This window comes from Aptenodytes patagonicus, chromosome 7 (assembly GCF_965638725.1).
Source record: "Aptenodytes patagonicus chromosome 7, bAptPat1.pri.cur, whole genome shotgun sequence".
Taxonomy (NCBI): Eukaryota; Metazoa; Chordata; class Aves; order Sphenisciformes; family Spheniscidae; genus Aptenodytes; species Aptenodytes patagonicus.
The window spans coordinates 57547492-57571000 of NC_134955.1; the positions used below are offsets into that span (position 1 = coordinate 57547492).

At 38.4% G+C, this 23509-nt stretch overlaps 1 protein-coding gene across 1 annotated transcript in view; it reads left to right on the forward strand.

Annotated features, from left to right (window-relative positions):
- Positions 1 to 10700, forward strand: part of VRK1 (VRK serine/threonine kinase 1) — a 37789-nt gene extending 27089 nt beyond the window's left edge. Inside the window, exon 13 of the mRNA XM_076345409.1 lies at positions 9355 to 10700. Coding sequence (XP_076201524.1) covers positions 9355 to 9437 — 83 coding nt within the window. The 3' untranslated portion in view covers positions 9438 to 10700. The remainder of the gene's footprint in view (positions 1 to 9354) is intronic.
- The last annotated feature ends 12809 nt before the right edge of the window (positions 10701 to 23509 follow it).

Sequence of the window (23509 nt, forward strand, 5' to 3'; positions counted from 1 at the left end):
TGAAAAAGAACTTGAGGAATTGCAGTCCAAGTGGTAGCATCAGCTTTTTGTAAATGCTAAGGTTTTTTTCAGACTAAGTAAAGGTATTTGGGAGGCTATATATATTTTCAGCATCCAGTGGTTAAAATGAGCGATGGACATAAGCTTAAATTTAAACCTTCTTTTGCCAATTCAATAGAGTTACAGGTGAAATGGTTCTAATGTCACCTTTTTATACTACCCAATTTAATGAATACCAAGTGGGGGAAGTATATCAAATGATTTCGGGTGAAAAGTGATACATGTACTTACTCATTTTGTTCTCTACAAATTTGGAATTAAAACCTTTTCCACTTATTACATGATGCGTAAATCTGTGTCAAAGGAAAGAGCAACTGTTTCATAATCTTGTGATTTTGATGCTTTTGATAAATTGAAAATAGCTGTTTATTATAGAAATACTTAAAACTGTGTTTCCAGATCTGACTAGTTTTATGTTACCATGAACTTGTTTCTCCATTATGTGACTAGTCCTGTGACTAAAAAAATATGCTAAAGTTTACTGTCCAGATAATTTCTTGATACCTCTTAATTGTAGAAATTGAAGTTTAGTCATACAGGAACATTTTAAAAGTTCTTGACGTGCTATTTTATTGGTTTCTAAAAGGGGGTAAATGCAACTGGACAGAGGTTACTCTTCAGGTGTTCAAACATCTCATGAGTATTTGGACTTAAAACAGTGGCAAGAAGAGCCACGCAGCCTCTCGCTGTTCAGCTAATCAGCATTAACCACATCTGACTATGCAGTTTATCTAATCCAGCCCAAAAGATTAGTCAGCCCAAAAAGATCCTGATCAGCTGTGCAGCAGTTTGAGTACACCAGGGTGCTCAGTGGCTACAGGGACTCTGCCAGTAATGAAATCTGCTACTGCTGAGGCTGGGAAGCCCCCAGGCTTGGCGGAGGAGGAAGAAAGAATGGCACTGAGAAAGGACGGGCATCTTGAAATTCTTGCTTCTTCAGTCTGCTGCCCCTGGTTGTTCTCAGCGTAAGAGTGGCCACTTCAGATGAGTTCAGTAAAGGCCATCTCTTTCAATCATGTCAGCCATCAGTATTTCTGGAACTGTCAAGCAAGAGTGTTAGAGTCCTCTTTTTAGAAACAGAATTTCAGAAAGCCCTCAAGAAACAAGCTGTGTTGTACTTCCAAACTAAGACGCACAAAATTTTGTGGAATTCTTAAACTGCTTTTTATTTAAATTAGCATGTTATCAGTTTCCTCTTCCTTTTCTGTGATAACTGGAACCCATATGCTTTCCTGAAAGCTGGCATTTTAAGAGGTATCCTTTTTAAGGTGATACGGATGACGTTGAAGTATTATATCAGTCAATGTCTCTCCACCAGGAAAAATGTTATCAGAAGAGATGATTTTTATATAAACAAAAAGTTCTTTTCACACTCTGTTACAGCTCCATCTTCATTATTGGCTGCCTTCATGTATGATAGTAAAATAGACAGGCTTATAAGTGATGATGCTGTTAAAGCAGACTACCAAATTTTGGCATACACTGTACGTATCCACCAACGCTTCTGCAGAGGTGTACTGCATAGTATTAACAGGACTAATATACCTATTTTTAATCAGTTTGTATGGAATAGGCAGCTACTATAGGGAACCTTGGTTAAAATGGCATAAATGCTGGAAAAATGAGTTTCATGAGAATTTGTAAGTAATCCTAGGCTCAAAACTACCAATAGAGATAAAACCTCTACCACTGGCAGTTTTCTTTAATCTTGGGGTTGATGAAGATTGGGTTATAGAAAATAGATTTTTTTTTTTTAAGAACAGAATTTTTCATGATGATGGAAGTACTGTATTTTTTAATGTACTTTTTTAATAGTCAGTACTACTGTGCATGTCTGTATTGCTGGATAGCATCTAGCATGGTAAGGCCTTAACAGGGGTCTTTGGTTACTCTTGCAGTATAAAGAAAGAACTATGTGAACAGCTCTGATATGAAAACAGTCATACTGATGGATTGGTTAGAAGGCATTCCAAAATGGAGGTTTAATAGTATTTCTCAATTAATTGGTACTTTAGCTTTATGTTTATTTACATTGCATGGCTTTGCATAAATCAGTATCTGGGGTATTGTCTTAGAAATCTTTTTTTTCTTTATTCAAGCAAGATTTATTACTTAATGTTGGATTAAATCTACACTTAGGCTCATTTTTATATTTAGAGAATTATTGGCCTTGTCATCAAGCTTTAGCAGAAAGCAAATCATATGGTTTTTTTGAGCTTGTTTATGGTGCCACTTGTTACTTGTCTTTCTACTCCACACCAATGCCCACATTATAGGTAGATTTTTACCTCTTAATTTTATACCCTAATGGAAACATTTTCAGCAAAACCTGTACTGTACAATAGTTCTACTTGCCTGTTATTCATTTGTTCCTTCTTATGAAGGATTTGGTATTGACTAGTATCTGTAACAGACTTCAGGAGTAAGTGGGTATTAGTCTTAAAACAGTGTGTCTGTCTCTGTGACTAGTCACCAAAAGATCTGTCCTTTTCTGCACCATTCTTAGCCTTCCCTTACCTGTCTCAGGAATGTTGCAAGTTAAATGTTCTAGTACGAGAGTTATGTGATCTGGTTTTAGAAGTTAAAAGCACGTGCTGCTATGCTGTATCTAGAAATTAACGGGAAGATTCAGGTTTTAGAGCAGAGAAATACTGCTCTCGGTTGTCAGAAATATTGACTGGCTTTATATTTTGCATTAAGTATATTCAAACACGGTATGAAGTGATCTGTCTTTTTATGGCCTGTGCCAAAATTGTTTGAGGATCTTCAAAAGCTATTTAAACTAGGAGAGGTGTGGTAGGAGGTGATTTTTAAGTATAAAGATCCTTAAATATTTTGAGTAGGAAGGCTAAAATAAACTAGATATAAATATATTTTTGTGGTTTTTCCTGAATAATGGTTTTCTTTGACAATTTGCAAGTGACAAATTCACTGAGAAGCACCTTGAACATGAGCCACTTATAATAATAAAGAGACAAAATTAATGTCCAAGGTGTAAAGTATGGGAGTGTTCCTGTTTACTCCTGTGTCTGCTTGGAACACAGTTTTCTACTTAGTCTTCCTTCATATTTTAAGCTTATTTCTGTACAATCTCTTCAGACCATTTCTAGCACTTAAACACATTTAAAATGTAAATACCTTTAAGTTCCTTGTTACACTTGAATGGAACTTTCTTGTGTTTCCTACTAATAAAAAGTATTAAATTAAACAAAACAAAAAACCTTCTGAGGAAAATTTTCCATGGGGTAATGTTTTGTATAATGACTTTACATGTAGAACTAAATCATTTAAGAATAAAAGTGATGTCTGCTTTTTTTGTTGTTTTTCTGTGACCTGAAGATGTATTGCAGTATGCTGAACAAGTGTTGCAATTCAAACTCAGATATAAAATTTGTAAGTGAAATTTTTCTAGAGGAAAGAAAAAAAAAAAAACCAAAAACAAAAAACCTGTACTGCAATGACTCAGATTTTTACAGGGAACTAGCTTTTTCAAGATTGCAAGTAATATATTTGAATTAAACTTTGTTCCTCCTGTAAATCGCTGTGTGGTGGAGAGGAGGGCTATTTTTAAACACATGCTGCATGTGACTACTGATTTGTATGTGTGTATACAATTTTGTTTTGGAATGTCTTCAGTAAAGCGATTTTTACAAATAGAAGTAGATCAGTTTGGTTTATCTGGAACAATTTTATGTTAAAATATTTAAAAGAACACTCATAGATTCGATGTTATCTTTAGGAAATACACAGGCATTAAGTCATCAAATAATACATTCTTCTGTCCTGATGTTTTTCCTTATTATCATATGGAAATGTATTGGCTTCATTTGTTGCAGGAAACAGAGGACTTGGAAGAATAGAGTACCTAAAGCCAAACCCCATCCCATAACTCTACAAACTTACTTTCTTCTCTCTCATCCCCACCCCACAATCATATTTCCTGGAATTCAAGTCCATATTTCCATTCTTCTGGTCTCTCTGTTCTTTTTTCTGAATCGTATTTCTGAATCTTTGTAGAGAAAAGAACTGCGGAGAAAAGAGAACAAGCCAACTAACCAAAACTACTATTTGTCACCCTTGCAGTTGCTTCAACAGCCTTCAAAGTACTGAAAAATTCTTGTTTGAGAAGTGTTACGCTATGAGTTTTTATCAGCTAGGCAGGATTCCTTGGCAGAGTTGGGAAAAGGCTTGTCAGAGGACTACATACTCTTCCTTATTTCATCTTCTCAAAAGAAAAGTAGCTCTTCCTTGGCACCATATTCAAACTGCCCAGACTCTTTTGAGAACGCTAGACTAGTGTGATGCTTAGCTCTCATTAAATGCTGCCCAGCCTGGCTTCAGTTCCTATTTGATGTTTGCAGCTGGATGCTGAGTGTAGTCTTTCAGCTTCCAATGCTATTCCTTCCATATGTAAATAGCAATTGTATGGGTTCCATTCTCGTTTTCCCTTTTCAGTTTGATGATTATAGAACCCTTTTAAGGGGCAGTTGAAGAAGGGTCTCCTAAGGAGCCATCCAGTAAAATGACTTGGTTATTTGATATGATTAAAGACAGCTGAAATATGACTGAAGCACATTTTGCAAGACAAAAGTGGTACTGTAGCCAGTGGAAGAATTTTGAAGAACTGACAGTCCTAAATTTGTCTCCTTTGGAAATTACAAGTCCACAGTTAGTTACTTAAATTAGTAACAAAACATATTCTTGGATTAATATATTGCACTGAGATCTGATATAGTGGCATATGCAAGATCCTATCTAGTTGGCTAGGGAGTCAACTTCATCACTTCTCAGCTTAACTGTGGCAAGTCAGTATATGTGGCATGAAGTTGCCAGCATTAAAGAAACGTCAGGTCTGTCATAAGACTGTCCTGCTGTGGCACGCTGGGTGTCTATACAGAAGTGATGATTAAGATACATCTATGTGGAGACTAGTCTGAGAACATCTCTTCCAGAGACCACTTGAGAACTCTCCACCACGTGGTCCAACTCTCCAGATTTATTGACCTTTGTTTCTTAACAAGATAAAACATATAGCAAAGCGTGTGTGTGAGATTACACACGCACACACACATTGGATTTTTTTTTTTTAAGAAAGGAAACCTTGCTGTGTCTGATCAATGTACTCGACTGCGTGTGCTTCTTTTGAGAGTGAAAGATGTTAGCTGTGTTTAATGATGATTACTACAAGTCTAGTTTAAGAGCTTGCATAGACTAGAACTGCTGGAACTCTTCAGCCGTTATACAGACTGGCATGTACTCAGTCTGTCAGGTGTAAATTCAGCATATGCAAGTGATGCAGTTGCTAACCTCCAGCACGCCTGCTGCTAGATATTTTTCACTTACCTGATGTTTGCCTAGAGTCCAAAAATCTGTATGTGGTTCTGTTTTCAAATATTCTAGCCTATGATGTAACCTAGAAGTCACCATTAACACCTAAATCATACCTGATTTCAACTGCTTGGTAGCTGTGTTTTCACACTCAGAATCTCTCACTGTCCTCATTTCCATCAAAGCAGGCAATTAAGTGGGAAACTTGGGACTCTGCTGTCTGCTTATTTTTACCATAAAAGCCTTTGTCATTTTATAGAAACTTTCATTTTTGACTCAAGTACAGTTTTATTTCTCTTACTCATAAGACTTATGTGTGTTTCTAAAATGGTGTATGTAGAATTGGAAAACAAGATGAGAAGGGACATCAAGAGGTGATCTGCTCTAAACACCAGCCTAAGGACAGGCTTGTCTATCTACATCTGTGTTAATCTTCATACATACCAATATTTTCTTGTAAAACCTCTATGATTAAGATTCTAAAACATCCCTGGTCAACACCACTTGCAATACTTAACTATCCTTAATACTAAAAAGGGATTGATAAGGCGGAGTGTTTTATTTTGATATTTTTAGTACCTAATATGAACTTCCCTTAAGCTTATTAGTTGTCCTATCCACTGTGGACATGAAAATTGCTCTCATTTTCTGCAGCAACCTTTTGTACATTTGATGAGTACAAAAGGCTGCACCATCACATTTCTCCTCCATTTTTTTCCTTTCCTCAGATAAACTATTTAAATTCAATTCCTTTTTTTTTTTTTTTTTTGTTAGAGAGCTAGAAACCATGATCATAATCCTGATTTTTTTTTTCCCTCCATTTTTCTCAGAACTTTCTTGAAAGATAGAGCCCAAAACTCTACACAGTACTGCTAGGCTTTTGTAAAGTTGCTTTATAATACTGTTTACATGGAGAGGATCAGATACCACAGTCAACTTGTCTAATAATTCCTCTAGAGCCTGTGGGACTCTTTATGCCTCTGCTGAACTTTGTTCCAGTCTCAAAACAAGCTGTGCAGTGACACCATCTGGTTTATTTTTGCCTATATAATTCTTCCTCATTTAAATTGCTGTTTCAGCCTGATTCAGTTTAATCTGCTTTATGAGAACCCTCTCCTTGGCTTGTAATAGCTTGCTTTGTGTCCTCATTTGGTGCTGCCCACACAGGACTTCTCCTGTTTTCAGAAACAGAATTGACATTTCTCCCACAAGAAAAGTTTGTGGGGAGGGGGCAATATAAGTTATCAGGCTAACTAATTTTGAAAACGTAGACAAGCTTTTTGGTACAGAAGACCTTCAGTTCTGAAATAGCTGCAAACTTTGAAGCTAAACATGGGTTGAGAGCAGTCATTCTAAGTTTAACATAATTAACTTAATCAGATAGTTTAAGAGAATATTTCTGCTGCTTAAGTTTGAAATTATGAATAAAAGAACCATGACAAGGATTTTTTTCCTTTTTGTTATGATTCACGTAGAGATTCTCCATGATCATGGTTTGTTTAGAAAAGCCTTGAAAAGAACTCATTAACGCAATAAAGATAAAGGGAAAATCAGAGGCAGGGTAGCTCTCTTCTCCTTTTTGGTGTTCCAGCATGGGCAATTAGAAATGGGTAAGCTCTTACTGAATTAGGAATTAGTAAGCTTCAATTGCTTGTATTGTCTGTGACTACCATGAAATACTACATTCCTGAAATACAAACATGAAAATCTGGTAACTCCTCTCTTTTTTTCTCTATAAACAAACACCTGTAGTATTTTCCTGCCTGAGGTAATAATTTTCATATTGCCAGTCTTTCTGATAATCGAACATGAATGTGACCTGTCTTTGCAGCATTTGATTGTACAGTCTATGATTGGATGAGAAGAAAAGTCACAGTTACCTCAGTCAAAACCAGTGAAGATTAATGAAAGGGAAAAATATCACGTTATTGTTTTTTCTTGAAGAGAAAACTTTAGTCATTCTCTGCTTTCTGTTGCAATACAAAGATTCCGGGGAAAAATCTCAGGAGGGATGGAACTGGTACAGTTCATGCAGTTGATAAGATAACTCGGCCTAAATACCACTAAGACTACTCAGTTTGAAAAGTCAGAAGACATGGCTGTTGCTAGAATTTGTAATTATAGTAGCTGAAATATTTTGTGACTTTGAAAAGTATAAACTAATTCTTGAAGATAAACCAGAATTTATCTGGGAGAAGGAATGATTTACGTAGTTAAGTTACTACTTTAGTTTATGATACCTGCTTGTATAGCTTTTAGGTACCAGTACTTGTAAGGGTACCAGAACAGATTTGATTTTTACATAGCAGTTGCGGGAGGGGGTGTTTTGCCCGAACAGATCTTTCATTGATAAAGCTGCTCTGCTCAATAAGAGACTATCACCAGAGTTGTCCATTGTTGGGTTGGGGTTTTTTTTTGAGTGATTTATTAATCAGAGGTGTATTGTCTGACAAAAATACATTTGTAGTTTTATGTTGAATGCAGCAAATGCTTTTGGACAAAAAAGGAACAAGAATATTTTTTCATTCTCCATTTCATTTTCAAGAATGGAAAAATTCTTCAAAGTTAATTTTGGTATTTTTAATTTCAAATCAACATTTTAAGAACAAATTAAGTTATGTAAATTTAAACAAACATGAAAGCAAAACTGTTTGCAATAGGTCATTGCTTTTCTTGGTGTGGTTTTGGTTTTGGGTAGGCTCAAGACTAGTTTGGTTTGTTTTGCATTGTTCTCTGCCTCCTTGCTTTCCCCCAAATTTACTCATTGAGCTTGAACGATCAGTGACTTGTACTGCTCAAAGGCTGTTTTCTTATGCAAGCAGCTTCTTTCTTAAGGACTTCCATGAAACTCAATTTTACCTTTTTTTCTTTGTCAGTAATGCAGATTAAGAAGTTGACAGGAACTGTAGAGTTACATATAGTTTTACAAGCAAGAACTTCTATAGTTAGGCATACTGACTTCAAGGAAGAAGTCAGGATTAAAAAAAAAAAATATAAAAAATAATACCATGACTAGGAGATGAAAAACATTTCATTGTTACTACATTTGTGAAAATGGTAGCGATCTTTATGATACGTAATATTTTTTTCTCACAGTGACTACAGTTGAATGTGATTCACAGAAATGAGCTGTGGTGGGTTTTTTTTTTCCTTGTCTCTGCTAGTGGGCAGGAAAGAATCAAAGTACAGGGAGTTTTTTATTATTGCATTTAAGTATGCTCTCTCTGAACAACCTGCCTGCCAGGTTTGTCAGGAATCTTATTTAGATGGCACTGTTTGTTACCTTTGTTAATAAAATATTGTCAAATAAAAGCTTGAAATCTGTAGGTAAAGTTGCACTGATAGCTGAACTGATTTAACAGCTCGACACTGCCAAACAAAAATCTTCCTCTTTTCTACCTGTGTGCCTTCCATCTCCCCTTGTATAAGCTCCATTCAGAATGCTCTAAGGTGCTGCAACTCACTAAACTGAGAATAGTAGACCAAAAAAAAGTTCTTTGCCAGGTTGCGGAGCTGGATCAGCTTCGCGCAAGGTCCAAATAGCACCAAAAATGGCTTAATACTGGGAGGGATCATAGAACTGAAAGCTGGCGCATGGGGAGGAAGGAGGGGTTTAGAATCATAGAATCATTAAGGTTGGAAGAGACCTCTAAGATCATCGAGTCCAGATTAGGATTTGAAGAGGATCTGATTCTTCATGCTTTGGTGGACGTGAGCTGTTAAATTGCTCAACTGTATGTAATGCTACTGTTTGAGAAGTGGAATTGTACAATGTGTTTTTCAGGAGAAAATCGGTGCCCAGGAATTCTTCTGAGTCCATGTCACGTGTCCTCCCATTACCCCGTCAAAACTAAATGAATGGTTTGAGTTGATCAGTCCTCTTAAAGACTACAAGTATTTTCTTGTGATCCACTTCTGTTATTTTATTTTATAGAAAGTCTTGTCTTTTTTTTGTTTGAATTGCAGATGCGGTAGCTACCAGAACCCGGAAGATGACCTCATCAAAATCCAAGAAAGGCACAGCAACCAGAAAGAGAGTCCAGAAGTAAATAATAGGTAGAGCAACAAATGGAGTTGCTCTTTGGCTCATCTCCAGGTTTTTTTCAGTTACTGTAGCACTGGAATCTTTTTCTTTCCCTTTTAAATGATGAGTCCTGTAAAAACATGGACTGCTGTTTGTACCTGGTTTTGAGAAGAAATGTTTTATTAAAATATTTGCATAATTTATGTATACTTTAATTCTAATGCAAAATTTTGCCAACTTTGAAGTGAGAATGTGTTTTTATTCTTTATATAGACAAATTCACGTCTTAAAGGCAAACTAAAAGAAAGTGCTTTTTTCTGCTTTATAATGTAGAAATAAAGCCTTATTTAGTTTCGTTATGGGTATTTTATAAGGAACAGTGGTGGTGCATCTGATTTCTTCTAATTTTGAGTAAAGTCTTATTGGAGGTCACTTAGATGTACACTGAGATGAAGTCTGAAATGGTGGAGACATCTTTTAAATATTTCTCAAGTGTTTGAATAGAAAAAAAGAGAACATAAGACAAAAATCACGTCCTTCCATTCTAGTTTGTTATGTAATGTGTTTAAACAATTTTTTGGAGGACAGGTAGTGAATTTTAGTTACTTTTTTGCATAGTATTTGTGTTTGTATCACTTTTCCAATTATTCAGAATTTCTCTGAAAGAGAGAGACCAGAATTTCAGATATAGGGCCCAGGGCAAAGAAAAGAACCAACCAAAAACCAATGCCCGTTCTCAACCCCCCCCTCAGGTTTTCTTTTTATATTAGTGAAAAGGCCAGAAAAGTTATAATTATGAATAACTTTGTAAAGTGTCTAGTTCCAGTGAAAGCTTGACTCAAACGTACTTCTCGTAACAAAAGAATGGTTTACCTTTTTTAATAGTTGAGAAGCACGTTACCTTTTGTAAATGTACTTCCTTGCTTGGCTTTGAGCCTTCTCTTCAGAATTGTAAGTCAAAAAATGCAGTGTTTAATTTCAGTGTGAAATACCACTACTTTTCATTTAGATACTGCAAAAATACATGTAATCAGGGCATGAACATCGTTCTTATCAGGGAGACTGCTTTATGAAGTTTGACAAACCAAAAGGAATCCGTATGAGCCAATGGGTAGTGTATTTGTGTGGATGTCCAGTGCTCTGCTTGCCTGATTGTGTAATGCCTGAGTAGCTACTCACTGAAATAAGTATGTTGTAGCATAAAATGTTGAATGAATGATGAGGTTATGTTTTGAAAACAAGGGAATCCGTTGTTTTGAAATAAAACTGGAATAACATATTTAAAAGATCTAGTGCTTTCTTATTTCTGTTCTGACTGCTATACAGACTCATTTTCCTGGGTATTAGCGAAGTGCGGCTGACGACTTTAAGCATAGCATTCTCTTTGTTTCAGGTGTAAAAATAGGACTGCTGAAGCCTCTCATATTTAAAACTCCTCAAATCAAACTATCATTTTAATGAGTTCATTTAATCATCAGTAAGTTACACTGTTCTGAAGAACTATTGTCAGGAAAGCATATTGTGTTCTCTCGCTTGTCTTGCATACTCAGTGTCATTCTTTTGCACTTTAGTTGTTTGACATTTTAATCTTTTTAGTAACTTATTTACTGGTAAACTTCCTTTCTTTACTTTCCAAGTTTTCAAGGAGTGTATTTTCTTTTGACACTACCAAAGCCAAATGCAACAAACACAGACATTTCCATATATTTGAAAAGAATGTTTTGAGGTGCAGATTTCATAAGCTACCCCTACCTCTTCCCACCCCAAAAATGTCCTGGAAAAAGTTTGTACTGGCAAGTGTTCTGTAAAGAAAAAGGGTGCTTTCCGTTTTAAGTGAATGTTGTTTCAGGGCTTGTCTCTGCTCACAGGAGACTGTGCAAAACTACAGTCACGGGCAAGAATGTCTCTGGCTCACTGTAAACTGCAATGATGTTTAAAGTGTGGGACGGTCAGGATGAGCCAAGTGGAAGGCTGTGATAATACCTGCAGTACTACTGTAGGTATTGCATACAGTATGTGCTTGCACACGTTTTTGCCGTTTTGCAAAACAGTGATGGGGAAATACACCGCTTCATAAGAGGTGGAGGGCGTAGTAGGTTTTTGTCGACATCCCCATTTGAAAGTAGAGCCCCTAACACAAAAGCAGCAAGCTGCCTTTAGACTGCATTTACTGCTCTTGATGACTCCAGTTGTGTGTAAATATTAGAAAACAGCAGGGTCCTGCATTCCAAGAATCACTTGAGCAGTGCCATGAAGACAAGTGTCCTTACTGGTATTGTAGTCATACTCCCAAGCTCTCCTGCTGTTTCTAATCTGTGCGCACAGCCGTGAAAAAACTGGACTGACATTTACAGGCACAGCAGGGAGACACTTGAGTAGGGAATGTTAAAGACTCTGCTACCTATGTTTCAAAGTGGCCACCATACATGATAAATCTTCACAGGAGAACTAGTCGGCACTTCAGCTGATGGTGTAATGAGGATATTGATAATGAAGCACGGAATGCTTCTTTTAGTGCTCGAACATTTTGCAGACAGATTGTTTGTATTTTTTCCCCTAATCTAAAATATCTGGAGAGAGAATCAAATTCAGGATGGGTATAAGATATTTTTTAGATGGTGCTGATTTGATAATTTTTACGGGAGTATTTCCCAATAAGTTAATACAAAATAATAACATAATTCCCAGTATCTGTTGCAGCTAGCATTAAGAAGAGGGTCAGCTGCTTTCCTGAGTAGTTTGACAGACTTTACTCACTGTTTTGTCCCAGTGAGCTGCCAGATTTGGGATGCCATAATACCAGTAATGCAATTAGGTTTTCTGCACGTTGTCTGGTTGACTTCTCAGTTAAGAGTTTCTTTCCCTTTGGGAATAAGACCAGACAGACTGTCATTTGCTATTACTAATTCTGCTTAGCATTATCACTGGAGCTTTTTTGTAATTAGCTATCTTAGTTGGCTCTTAAATTTTAATAGCCAATTGAAGCTACATTTTAGCCAAGTTCCATATCTAAATTGCATTCAGTCCATTAACAAAGTTGGTTAAAAGGCTATTAAAACAAAAGCCAATATATGGTGGTTAGCACTTACATGTTTGCAGCAGTCGCAGTACCAGCCTCCAATGAATATTCTCAAGAAATGGCACTTCCTTCTAGCAAAGGAAGTGCACGAAGAATGACCAAAGTTTGCAAAGGCTGATTATGCAGAAGACTTGTAGGAAAAAAAAAAAATAATTGAAGTATGTCTTTTCTGGAAGAAGGTGGGGGAGATGCAGAAGGGGGCAATTAATGGTTCTGCTCAGATTTGACAGGTTCTGGAAAAGCCAAATAAACGAAGTGATGTTTTTCTCCATTTCAGCTGATCAAAATTATTAGCAAAACCATCTGAAGCACCTTCTGGTAGAATTGTCATCTTGCTGAGTTTAGTTTGTAAAACATCCTGCCAGACATTAAAAAAACTGTAAGCATGCCAGCACATAGGCTCAGAGCACCGCTTCTCTAATTGATAGACCCTATAATTTTCTTTTTTACTGAAGACCATGGCTGGATACCTCAGCTTCCCGAGTAATTTAACGTAGCATCAGTCTGAATTTTTTATCCCTAGTAGCACTTGTTTAAATTAGATTTTTCTCCTCTTTTCTTTCTTAAGGTGTAGACAGGAGATTAACAGCCTTTGGATCATCCTGTGACAAATAATGGCTTTCTCAGACTTTTCTGCTTTTTCAAAAAAAATCTGTACTGTTGTGAAGACATCAGATGTTAATACTGCTACAGTTTTAATAGAGAGTCTACCAGTTGCTGATGAGTTGTTTCGAGGATGGTTTGCAGTGCCCTGTATGGGTGACGAGAGATAAGTATCAGTAGCTTCATTGTAGGAGGTGTGAGGCAAACCCCAGATTATGTCTGAATAACCAGTATATATATGCTTTTACCAGCATATATAGTGGGACATCTAAATTAGTTTCCATAGTGCACGAGTTCCACTGTTAAACAAGACATAGAGCTGGTGCTCATTGAACATGAGTCAGATCTCATCGTTTGTAGCTGCACTGCGATATCAAACTGATTGGAAGAGCTCTGTGGCAATAAGTGCCAATTCCTTCACCTCCCATGCTGTTTTGGAGGTGCTGGGCTTTTTGCAATGATGCAGTCTCAAAGGGAGAAGGAATCTGTTTTGTCTGCCCGAGGACTGATTTTCATGATGTCCTTTCTCACAGGCAGGGACAAAGCAGGGGTGGTGGGATCAACTTCTTTGGAAATTTCTAGTCTCCTAGTTGGGATCTCATGGATAGCTTTATGCAACTACATGCTAACTCACATGCATTTTGGTTTTCTTCCCTGATATTTTCAGGGTTGAGCAGCTGAAGATTTAGAAAGGTGATTCTATGAATTCTTTGCTTCATTTTAGGCCTTCTTTACCTCTATGGATGATACCTCTATAGCAACGGTTTTGTTTTGTTTTTTTTTTCCTTTTCTCCTGAAGGGGTATGTAGAAAAGGGAATATACTGTTTCTGTGAACTGAGTTTTGCCTGTATGCAGAGTAAGCCAGACAGCTCAGAAAAATGCAACAGCTCTAATCGGATGCTACAGACTAGTTTTCTCTACACAGACACGCCATATTTTTAAACATGAAGTCACCAGCAGTATTGCACTTGTACTTCTTTCCAGTGGTCTGTGTTTCATCTTATCCTGACCAAAACCTGTCTTCTTTCAGACTGGAGCATATCCTGCCCATGTAGCCTTCCATGCCAGACTTTAAACGTGGTTTTTAATTCCCTTGCATTTAGGTCTACTGCATATGAATACGTGAAGTATTTTCAAATGGACCTCAAGTTCCACAACTGCCTAAGCTGGTGACGAGTGAATCCTGACAGCGTTTTTTTCACCGTTGTGAATGCTGCAGCAAACCAAAATTGAGGTTTTGCATTTTCTCAGGGATACCCCAAAGGGTAAGAGAGTTGTGGAGGAACTGTCATTTGATGGGAGAAAGATTGCCTCCCGTATTTCTACGCCTTGTCTTGGAAGGTCAGCTTTCCAACCCTGCAGACCTTAGCTGCTGTGATGGGTTTTTCATAAGTATACTCGAAAGAAAAGTGATGAGAACACAACAAGACAGCTGTGAAGTACAGCAGAAGTGAAAAGAAAATATACATTTTTATGAACTTTCCTGAGCTAATTCCTTTTGCCAGACCACTCCAGACAGGAAGAAGCTGGCACAGTGGTAATCTGCATCTGCAGCTCTGAGAGAAGAAAAATGCTTACCTGGCAAATGGAGCAAGAAACCTAGAAAATTAAGGATTAATATGTTCATTTATACGGAAAAAGTGAGAACACAATAACATGAAATACAACCAAGGAGGATGCATTTAGAAGACAAAAGAGCCCTGGAAGGGAAGGTACTTAGCTTTGTTCAGAATGCAAACTATAACATGCAGTTCTGGGAATTGGTGAATTGCACAGCCGAATGTTAAAAGAAATTGCTTCATACCACAAGAAATACATGATCTGTGCCTTGAAAACCTGAAGGTACTTTCCTTTTCCTTTCTGCCAGGAGAGGAGTGGAACACTGAAGCTACTTGAAAGTAAGTAACCCTGCAACTAGTTTTGTTTATCTGCTGCTAAACCAGAACAAAAATAGTTTTACTAGTAAACTGAATTCCTTTCTGAAAACAGGTATATCTATAAAAAATAAAAATGCCTTTATTCTTACATTCTCACTAATCTCTCATTGTGGAGCTGTTTCCTTGGAATGGTGAGAGTGGATCCGTGCTAGCAAATGTGCAATCCCTGACTCACTTCTAATAATGCTTGGTGATGGCCGTAGCGGAAGGTATACAGTAAACAGCACCATATTTAGAAGACAATATGGTGCTGAAAATATCTGGACATGGTCTAACAACTAATTCCTTCTGTCACTGACAGAGCTGATCATCAGTAATTTATAGGCTTTGGGGTTTTTTCAATCAGTGTTGTCAAACCTGGAAGGAGGTGGAATTTAAAACTCATCTCTTATCCAGACCAGGTGTCACTTGGTATACCACTTAGAGACTGGCAACATTTTTTGCCTCTGTTACCTTTGTACATTAGCTGGTTCTGTGTGTGGCAGTGAGTTCTCTCACTGATTGCTTGTTTCCCTTCCTCAGGTCAAAGCCCTCCTAAAAACAATTTTGACACTCATCATCCATTTCTGGTACAAGCGCAGCACAAAGTTTTCTCTAAATCTGACCAGAATACTTTTTTCTCTGTGTGGAAACTGTTCTGTTTTGGGGGTGAATTCCAGTTGTTTGTATGGAAAGCCTGACTTTTCTGAGGTTGTAGTGCCCAAAATATCATTTGAAGCCAGTAAGAGCTGCAGGTATCCTGTATCTCTGAAAATCAAGTTTATCTTCTTCTAAAAATGTACCTCTTGCCTGCGGGAAAGATAATGATATTTTTGGCTGTTTAGCACACTGCTGAATTATCCTTTAAGAGTAGTGATAGAAGCAAAATCGCAGGAGAGGCCCTAACAGGGAATGAGTAATTCATAAGTGAAATTGCACGATGCAACACAATAACTGTTAAGCTAACCCACAGAATTTATGCTTGAACTTGATATTCCTTGATTAACTACCGGTACTGTGACCAAGGTAATGAGGAACTGCAGGAGTGGGAAATAAATGTATTGAAATGTGTTTGTGTTTTTGCTGTGTTCTTCACAGTTTTTGCATGTTGGCTTTGTTTTAAGCTCTTTCAAGAGGTGGTTGTCTTCTTACCCATCTGCATAGCACCTGGTGTACTAGAATGTGAGATGGTAAAATTAATTTTCTTTTATTAGTTACTTTGCTTACTTCACGTCAGTATGCTTCTTCCTTCTGCCTTCCAAGGGAATTTTTGGGTTATTCCAACAAGTAGTTTAGCTTTATTATACTAATTATTTAGCCTCATTAGGCTAATTATTAGCCTTATTGAAATTTACATTGCCCCAAAGAGCACTGAAAATTAGGAGAGCCAGAGCTGACCTGAGGCACTGGCAGGCATTGGAGCAGGCCAGGGCACAACAGACTATTGTGCTTATAGCTGGGGAAATGGGATTGCTGCTCTGGACAGGCTCTCTGCTTCTTGCCTAGGGTTGAAGATTCAAGGTGTGGGCCTTTCCTACAACAGTGGTTGCCTTGATGCTTCCCCTTTATCATATCTGCCTGGAAAAAGCAAAACAGAGCCATCCACCTTGGGTCTTCCCTTCATCTGTCTCTTTCAGTCCTATTCAATCTGATTTCTTCCCCCTTCAAGTGCAGACAACTTTAATTGCTATTTGATGCACTGTTCTAATCAGAGCCATGCATGCAATGTTCAAAGCCCTGGGACCAGAAGTGCGAGTCCTGCATGGGTACGGGGGACCCATTAGATCGCTGTGGGTTGGCAGGGTTTCACAGCTTGGCAGGGACTCTGGAGGGGCTACAGGGAGCCTTCAAGGGGACACAAATAGTGGAGAAGGGCTTGCTCTTCACTCTCCCCTAATTTCTCTCCTTTTATTCCTCTCTTCCACCGTAGCATCTCCTCAGATCTTTACAGGATCTGCAGACATTTTTCCCCTTCTAGTCATTTTCCCTCTACTTCTCCCCCACAGACACATCTGAAGACTCATCAGAGAAGCCTACAGTTCACTGTGTTTCCACATCATGGTGTTGCCTTCCACAATCCTATTAGTTTTTCTGAAAGACCATCAAACTGGGAATGAAAAAAATTTACCGAAGAAGTGGTTTCTTCTGGAAAACAATTTTATCCAGATGTGTGATGTTCAATCACCAGAGTATTCCTTTACTTCGTAGGCATGATAGTTTTCTGTGTATACGTATTGTCTTGGTATGGTTTCTTGGGAGTGTTTGAGTTTCTTAATGTATTAATTGTCCCCAAGGGAGAGACAGCATAGATTATAAGCCCCTAATTATCTCATGAGTTCTCAAGTATCTAGATTGGAAGACGGACAAAGATTTTTGCATGTCACGTCACATTCCACTGGGAGTTTGTTTACTGTGGAAACCTTCTTGAATGCGTGGATAGCCCATGTAGGTCAGCAGCAAGCAATGGAGAGTGTCCAACTTCTTAAAATTGCAAGTTTCATTTCAAACTGCAAGACTTCTTTAGAGAAGTGGCAGGGGATATTATGTGCCCAACAGTTGATCAGTCTAGTAGAACACAGCCAAACAGGGATCCGCATCTCTGGTGGCAAAGGGACTTGCATAATTTTCTGTCTTAAGAATGACTGCCTGTTCATAAAGCGGAGCTTTAACTGAGTAACAACATTCATTAAATAGATTGTTCATAAAGAAAAAAAATGAATGTCTACTAAGGTATTTCCATTCTTTTGTTGTCTTTGTCACAACCTGAAGAAAATATCTTTGTCTGAACTGGTAAATTTCAAACTCTGCCCTAATAGGTGCGTTCCAGTTATGGGCAAGAACACACCTGCCGTTGTATCACAAGCAGTAACATGTTTGTAGTATATGATCTGCTGGCAAGTTATTTAAGCCATCAGCCCACAAAAGACTATCAGACTTGCGTACCTACATACCTTATAGCAGAATTTACAGGCATCACCAGTTACTTATGTTTGTGCCAGCTATGGTGCCGATGTGATCCATTCTTCCCCACTTCCTGGTGACATCTCAATGTCTGAAGAAGGCATTCATCAAGAGGAAGGGTAGGGAAAATCTGGTGGGTGGATGGGAAAGAGGGATTTCAGGATATCTGCTCCACAGACACCTGTCTCCAGGAAGTCACAACTCCCAACAATTCTGTTTAGGCTTGCTAATCATCACCTCTGCCTTTGATACTAGTTTACTACCAATTTGCTGTCACCAGCACTGTTGTAGGATGCACTAGAAATTTTTTCAATCCAGTTGTTGGATTGAAAAGTTCTTCCAGGTCTTATTACGGGATCTGGATTTCTTGCTTCGTGTTTCTCTGGAGGAATCAATGAAACATACATGTTCACTGCCGAATTTTCTGCATTAGATTTTAGTGGTAGATTAATCCTGATAATTAATGATGTGCTATCAAATGTAGTAAGGTAGAGTCTTCTAGCGTTTCCAACAGGAAGGTTGGAAAGAATTAGTGAATTTCTGAATGGAGCACTTCCTTCCTCTCCAGAAGCCTGTTTTTTTTTGGTCTTTGTGGAGTATCAGCCCAGTTTGAGCACTGAAACAAGGTGGGGGAATAAAACTTCGATATATCTTTGATCATTCAGACTCTGCAGAAACTCAGGGCAGATCATTGCTGCTGCTTTCTGTTTTCAGAACAAGGGTTTTGAGAGCAGCCAAGTTCAGCAATTACTATTTTGGAAATTTAAACGGATCACTAAAATACATTCATCTTTTTGCTTCTTCCTCATCAAAGTATTTGATTACCATTTGATGGTTGGAGGACATCACAGTCAGAAACCCTTTGCCTCTCACTGTTGTATCCTTTGCAAAGAAGCTGAGTTCAAGACCTGCCCCAGAATTCATGCCTACTTTCTACCTCCTTTTGAGAGGTTGAGGGGTGTTAAGAGTTGTACATAGCTTACACAGGGCATGCACATAAGTGATACCAAATGGGATTGAATTATTTCTGAAATGTCTAAGAGTACCTCTGATGCAGAGCACAGTTCTTTTAAGAATTAGGGCATGCTATTCCTCTACAGTTCTTGCTGCGGCAAAAATGGACAAGTCAGTGGATTAATTATGTAAAACTTGTATTTAGTTTTGCTTCACATTAACGATGAAGATAGCATGCCTAGAAATTTACTTTTACGTTCAGGATTTCTTACAGTTGGCCTATTTTACCAAAGTTAAGATTCAGTCCATTCTCTGTCTGACTTTTGTGTCCTTATCAACAATCCTGACATTTTATTGATGAGAGATAAATATGAAAGGGAAGACTCTACAAGCTCAAACTCGGAAAAAAAGCTTTTTATTAAGGCTTTCCCCCCCCTTAAGCTCTTCAGTCCTTCCTACCCTGCAAAACATAAGCAAGCACTAGAAGAGAAGAACTAATCAACAGCAAACCAAATGATATAAAGAGAGACATTATTTTTCACCTGTCCTTTTTAGAAGGGTAATTGAAAGAGACAGAAGTCAACTAAATTTAGTACACTAAAACAATGTACGGTACTGTGAGTTCCTCAACCTAATGGATCAAATATAGTTCTTTAAATCCTTCCCATTGCAAATCCAAAGAGAGAGAATAAAAAGAGGCTTTGTTTTCAGAGATGTTATTCAGTTAACTGCAAATAATTTCCAAAGATAAAAAGACATCCTTAATGCTTTACACAGTGTGGATTCAGGTTGGAATTTTTTTGTTCTGCAAAAAATTTTCATCACCAGAATCTCTTTCCTTCCTTGTTCAAGCATTTAAAACCCACATTCAGACTTGTCAAGTCTTATACTTGGAGAACGAGACTCATTTGGTTGATTCCTGTCTTACACGTTTCTATAGATAGGCTGGATATCAGTCAGAGAGTAGATTCACATTACAACTAAGCCAGTCTAATGGGCACACGGGGTCAGTAGCACAGTCCCGTTTCCTTTTGCTGCTCTCTAGCTATGTGTTCCTGCCCCCTTTGCTGTGCCAGTAATGTTGCTCATTCGAGCCTGTGGTGAGCTAGCTAAACCTGTTTGTTTGTTTGTTTGTTTTCAGAAGGAATTTTTAAAGACTCTTTTTATCTAAGAAATACTTCTTTTTCACTGGCCCTTAATACTTTAATGTCATCTGTTACTGGGCTGGATGTAAATCATTCAGTCACTGGCCAAAAGTAGTTGTTGGGCAGCTCTGAATACCTGTCCTGTCCTAAGAGTCCTACACTCCTTTCTTAGAAATTCCCTTCTGCCTTCAAACAGTGGAGAATTAGCCAAGTATCCGATCAAGCTGCATCATTGTGCCTCATCACTGATATTTTCCTATTGAGAAATACACATAATAAGTAGCATGTGAAAGTCCATTATGAAAAGGAAACTTTTGCAGGCCAAAAGGAGAAATGAAAAACCTACAATTACCTCCATTTTCCAGCATTGCTTCTAGTAGTGGAGCCTCAAGCATCACTAGGTGTTGTCACTCCCAGCCTGGTGCTTGCACCACACTTTGCTGCTCTTCTTGTCACCAGTTAAGCAGGTCACAGGGTTAATTCTAGAACGTCCATTTCAAGCTATTAACTTTGTAATCAGAAGAAGTGTTGGGTTGGAATACGATGAACTGATTTAGAATAATTTCCAGGGCTGTCAAGATGCACGTGCTAGCCCTATGACTCCAAGAGACACGCAGTGGAAGCTGAATGATTGGAAGGGACAAGTTGGAACTGGTTTGCTCCTGGGCCACCCTGTATGAGTTCTTGTATTATAATAAAGCTACACTTATACAATAGGTGGATTTGATTGTTCATGAAATGGATTACCAGTAAGTCTATGAGGTGGTCATGACATTATCTTTCACTGTAACGTTGAAAGGAAACAAAATACACATCCTTTCATGCAAAAGCAGTGGTCCCCAGGAAAGTCTCTTTGTGTTGGAAGGATAATGAGAGCCTTTAAAATTTTAGGCCTTCACCTGAAATGTGCATGTCTGAAGCTTTGTGTGTTGTAATTATGAAGGGAAGGCATTCTTCCCGCAAGTATACTACCTGTTTGAGAGAAAGAAATTACAAAGAATGTGGAGTGTGAAATCAGTCTTGATGTTTTAAATAGTATTGACTAGGGACTCTAGAGATTTCCATGGGCTGCTTGATAAAGTAGAAAGGGACAATAGAGAATTTTCTACATGCTGGCTTTGCAGAAACATGTTCTATATTTGATTGTTTTATTGAGTGCAGCAACAGAGTATACAAAACATTTGGGATCAATAATGATTTCATACATCTTTCTTCCAAAGATCCCAAGCTATTCTACAAACATTGAGCCTTACAGCCTCAGTAGGAGGAGGTCATATCTAGGAACTAGGTACCCTCTTCCTTTTAAAGACAGGAAAACAGGGGACCAGAAACACTGTTCAGCTTGCTCAGCATCACATACTAAGTCAGGTGCTAAACTGCATATAAAATCCCCAGCTAGCACATGTCACTTCCTCTCCTGGTCCTTCATGGAAGTCCTGAAAAGCATTTGTTCTTGATTCACTGTCCAGCTACATTATTTAGGTACAATGTTAATGTCCTACGGAGGCCTTGTGGAGTAAAAGAGCCGCAGTCCATTCAGTCAAATCTAAGGAGCTATCTGTAGTGGAAGTTATACAGGTTCTTCTCTAAACTCCTTTATCTATCTGTCACAAATGAAGAGTGGTGTGGGTATGTCCTCAATTATTTCTCTTGGTCAGTTGCTTTTAAATACCAGGGGTTGCACTGAACTCATCATCTGGCCTCTCCTGGGCTGGGAATTACATTAATCACCTTAAGATGGCAAATGTATGTGCTGCACCAACCAAGCATTCATGTGACTTCCAATTTCCCAAAGCCCTTTAACAGTTAAAATATAATTACCTGGGCGGACACTAGATGGTTAACTGACTAGGTTGTGTTGTCACCTTAATTAGCTAGCACTCCACTGGTGTTATGGAGGGCAGAAGTTAGCACATTTCTGCCTTTTTATCTGAGGGAAACTTCCTAATGCTTACAGCAGGGTGCTGGGAGTCAGCATGCTGCTGGGTTCAGTGTCTGTCTCTGTTGCTGAGACTAGATTCGTTTTAGAGCCTTTCCTACCTCTCTTTAAGAAATGGGGAAAACTCAGAGCCTGCTTCTGAGAAGTTCTTTGCACTTTATAGACAAAGAACCCTATGCAAAAGCAAATTCTGATTGTTTAATTATTTGCAACAATTAGAGCAATCTCTCCCATTACAGTCCTGAAACCTTCCACGTTGTACAAGTAGGGACATTGAACTGGTATGTATTTTCTTTGCATTTTGAGGATCTGGTCTTTTCAAAATGATAAGCTGTTATTTTATAGGAAGCTGCAAGTACATCATTAGTTAAAGACTAGGTATATTTACCTTTTGAAATAATTATTTACAATTTGTCAGTTTTCTAGTAATTCTATGATTGCAATCAGTTCATCAGTTTGTGGGATGAATTCTAACTATATATTCATAGAGGATGTTTTCTCAAAAAGGGCAATAGCAATGCTCCGCATAATGTATAAAAGCGGTGAAAGTCTTCCATTGTTTATACAAGTTTGGTTTAAATGGAAGGTGTTTTGTAATGCTAGTAAAAATAGCTGTGCTTCACTTTCTGAGGGTAGTGAGGGGAGACAAAAGCAGTGCCTACATCTTCTGAAATTTCAAGGGGGAAATTAGATTGTCAGGAAATGGTTTGAAACAGATCCTCAGGTATTGTAAGGAATGCAGACTACAGTGTCCATCAGTGTTGAACACAGCCTCTCTGAGTAGACATCCCACGCTCTTTTGTATTAACTGTAATTAGTTCATTACAGAAATGTGTCCTGTCTTTATCTTCTCACTGCTTGCTATAGCAGCATGGAAAGAAGTTGACCCTTCATGTTACCTTTTGTTTTAATAGCTTTATATGCAAAATTTCCACTGCTTGTTGGATTGCCTGCTTGAAGCCAGCTGTGGCCGACCATCGGAAGCTATTTATCAGGTTTCAAGAGCATGTCATAGTGGGGTGGTAAAACCACTGTGTGTGGTAGCCCATATAGGGGCTAGTGTACAATCAAGCAAGGGGAGTTTTTTTCAGAAATGGACTTCTAAGATCCAATTGCCAGGTATTCACAGAGTGGAGTGTATCACTGCGTATGGCTTTGCTCAAGGACAGAGCAAGGGTGGGAGCAGGAAGACCCGCTGAGGAGGAGCCCAGGGAAGTCTGGGGGTGAGATGTGGGACCAAAGCCTGAGACTAAAGATAAATTCTACATCCGAGAGTAGACAGGCACTTGCTGATGCTCCCTTCTCCCACTCCCCAGTGGGGTCTGCCACGATTCAGGCACAGCAAGGCCAGGGTTAAGTCGTGCAAAGGGCCCTCCTGCCTGACAAAGGAAGACCATGACCATGGCACATGAGGCATGCTGGAGGCTGGAGGGTGGGCCAGGCCTGAAGCTCGGGCTTGTTGTCATCATGTGCAAAGCAGTGTGGGCTGCAGAGGGGCC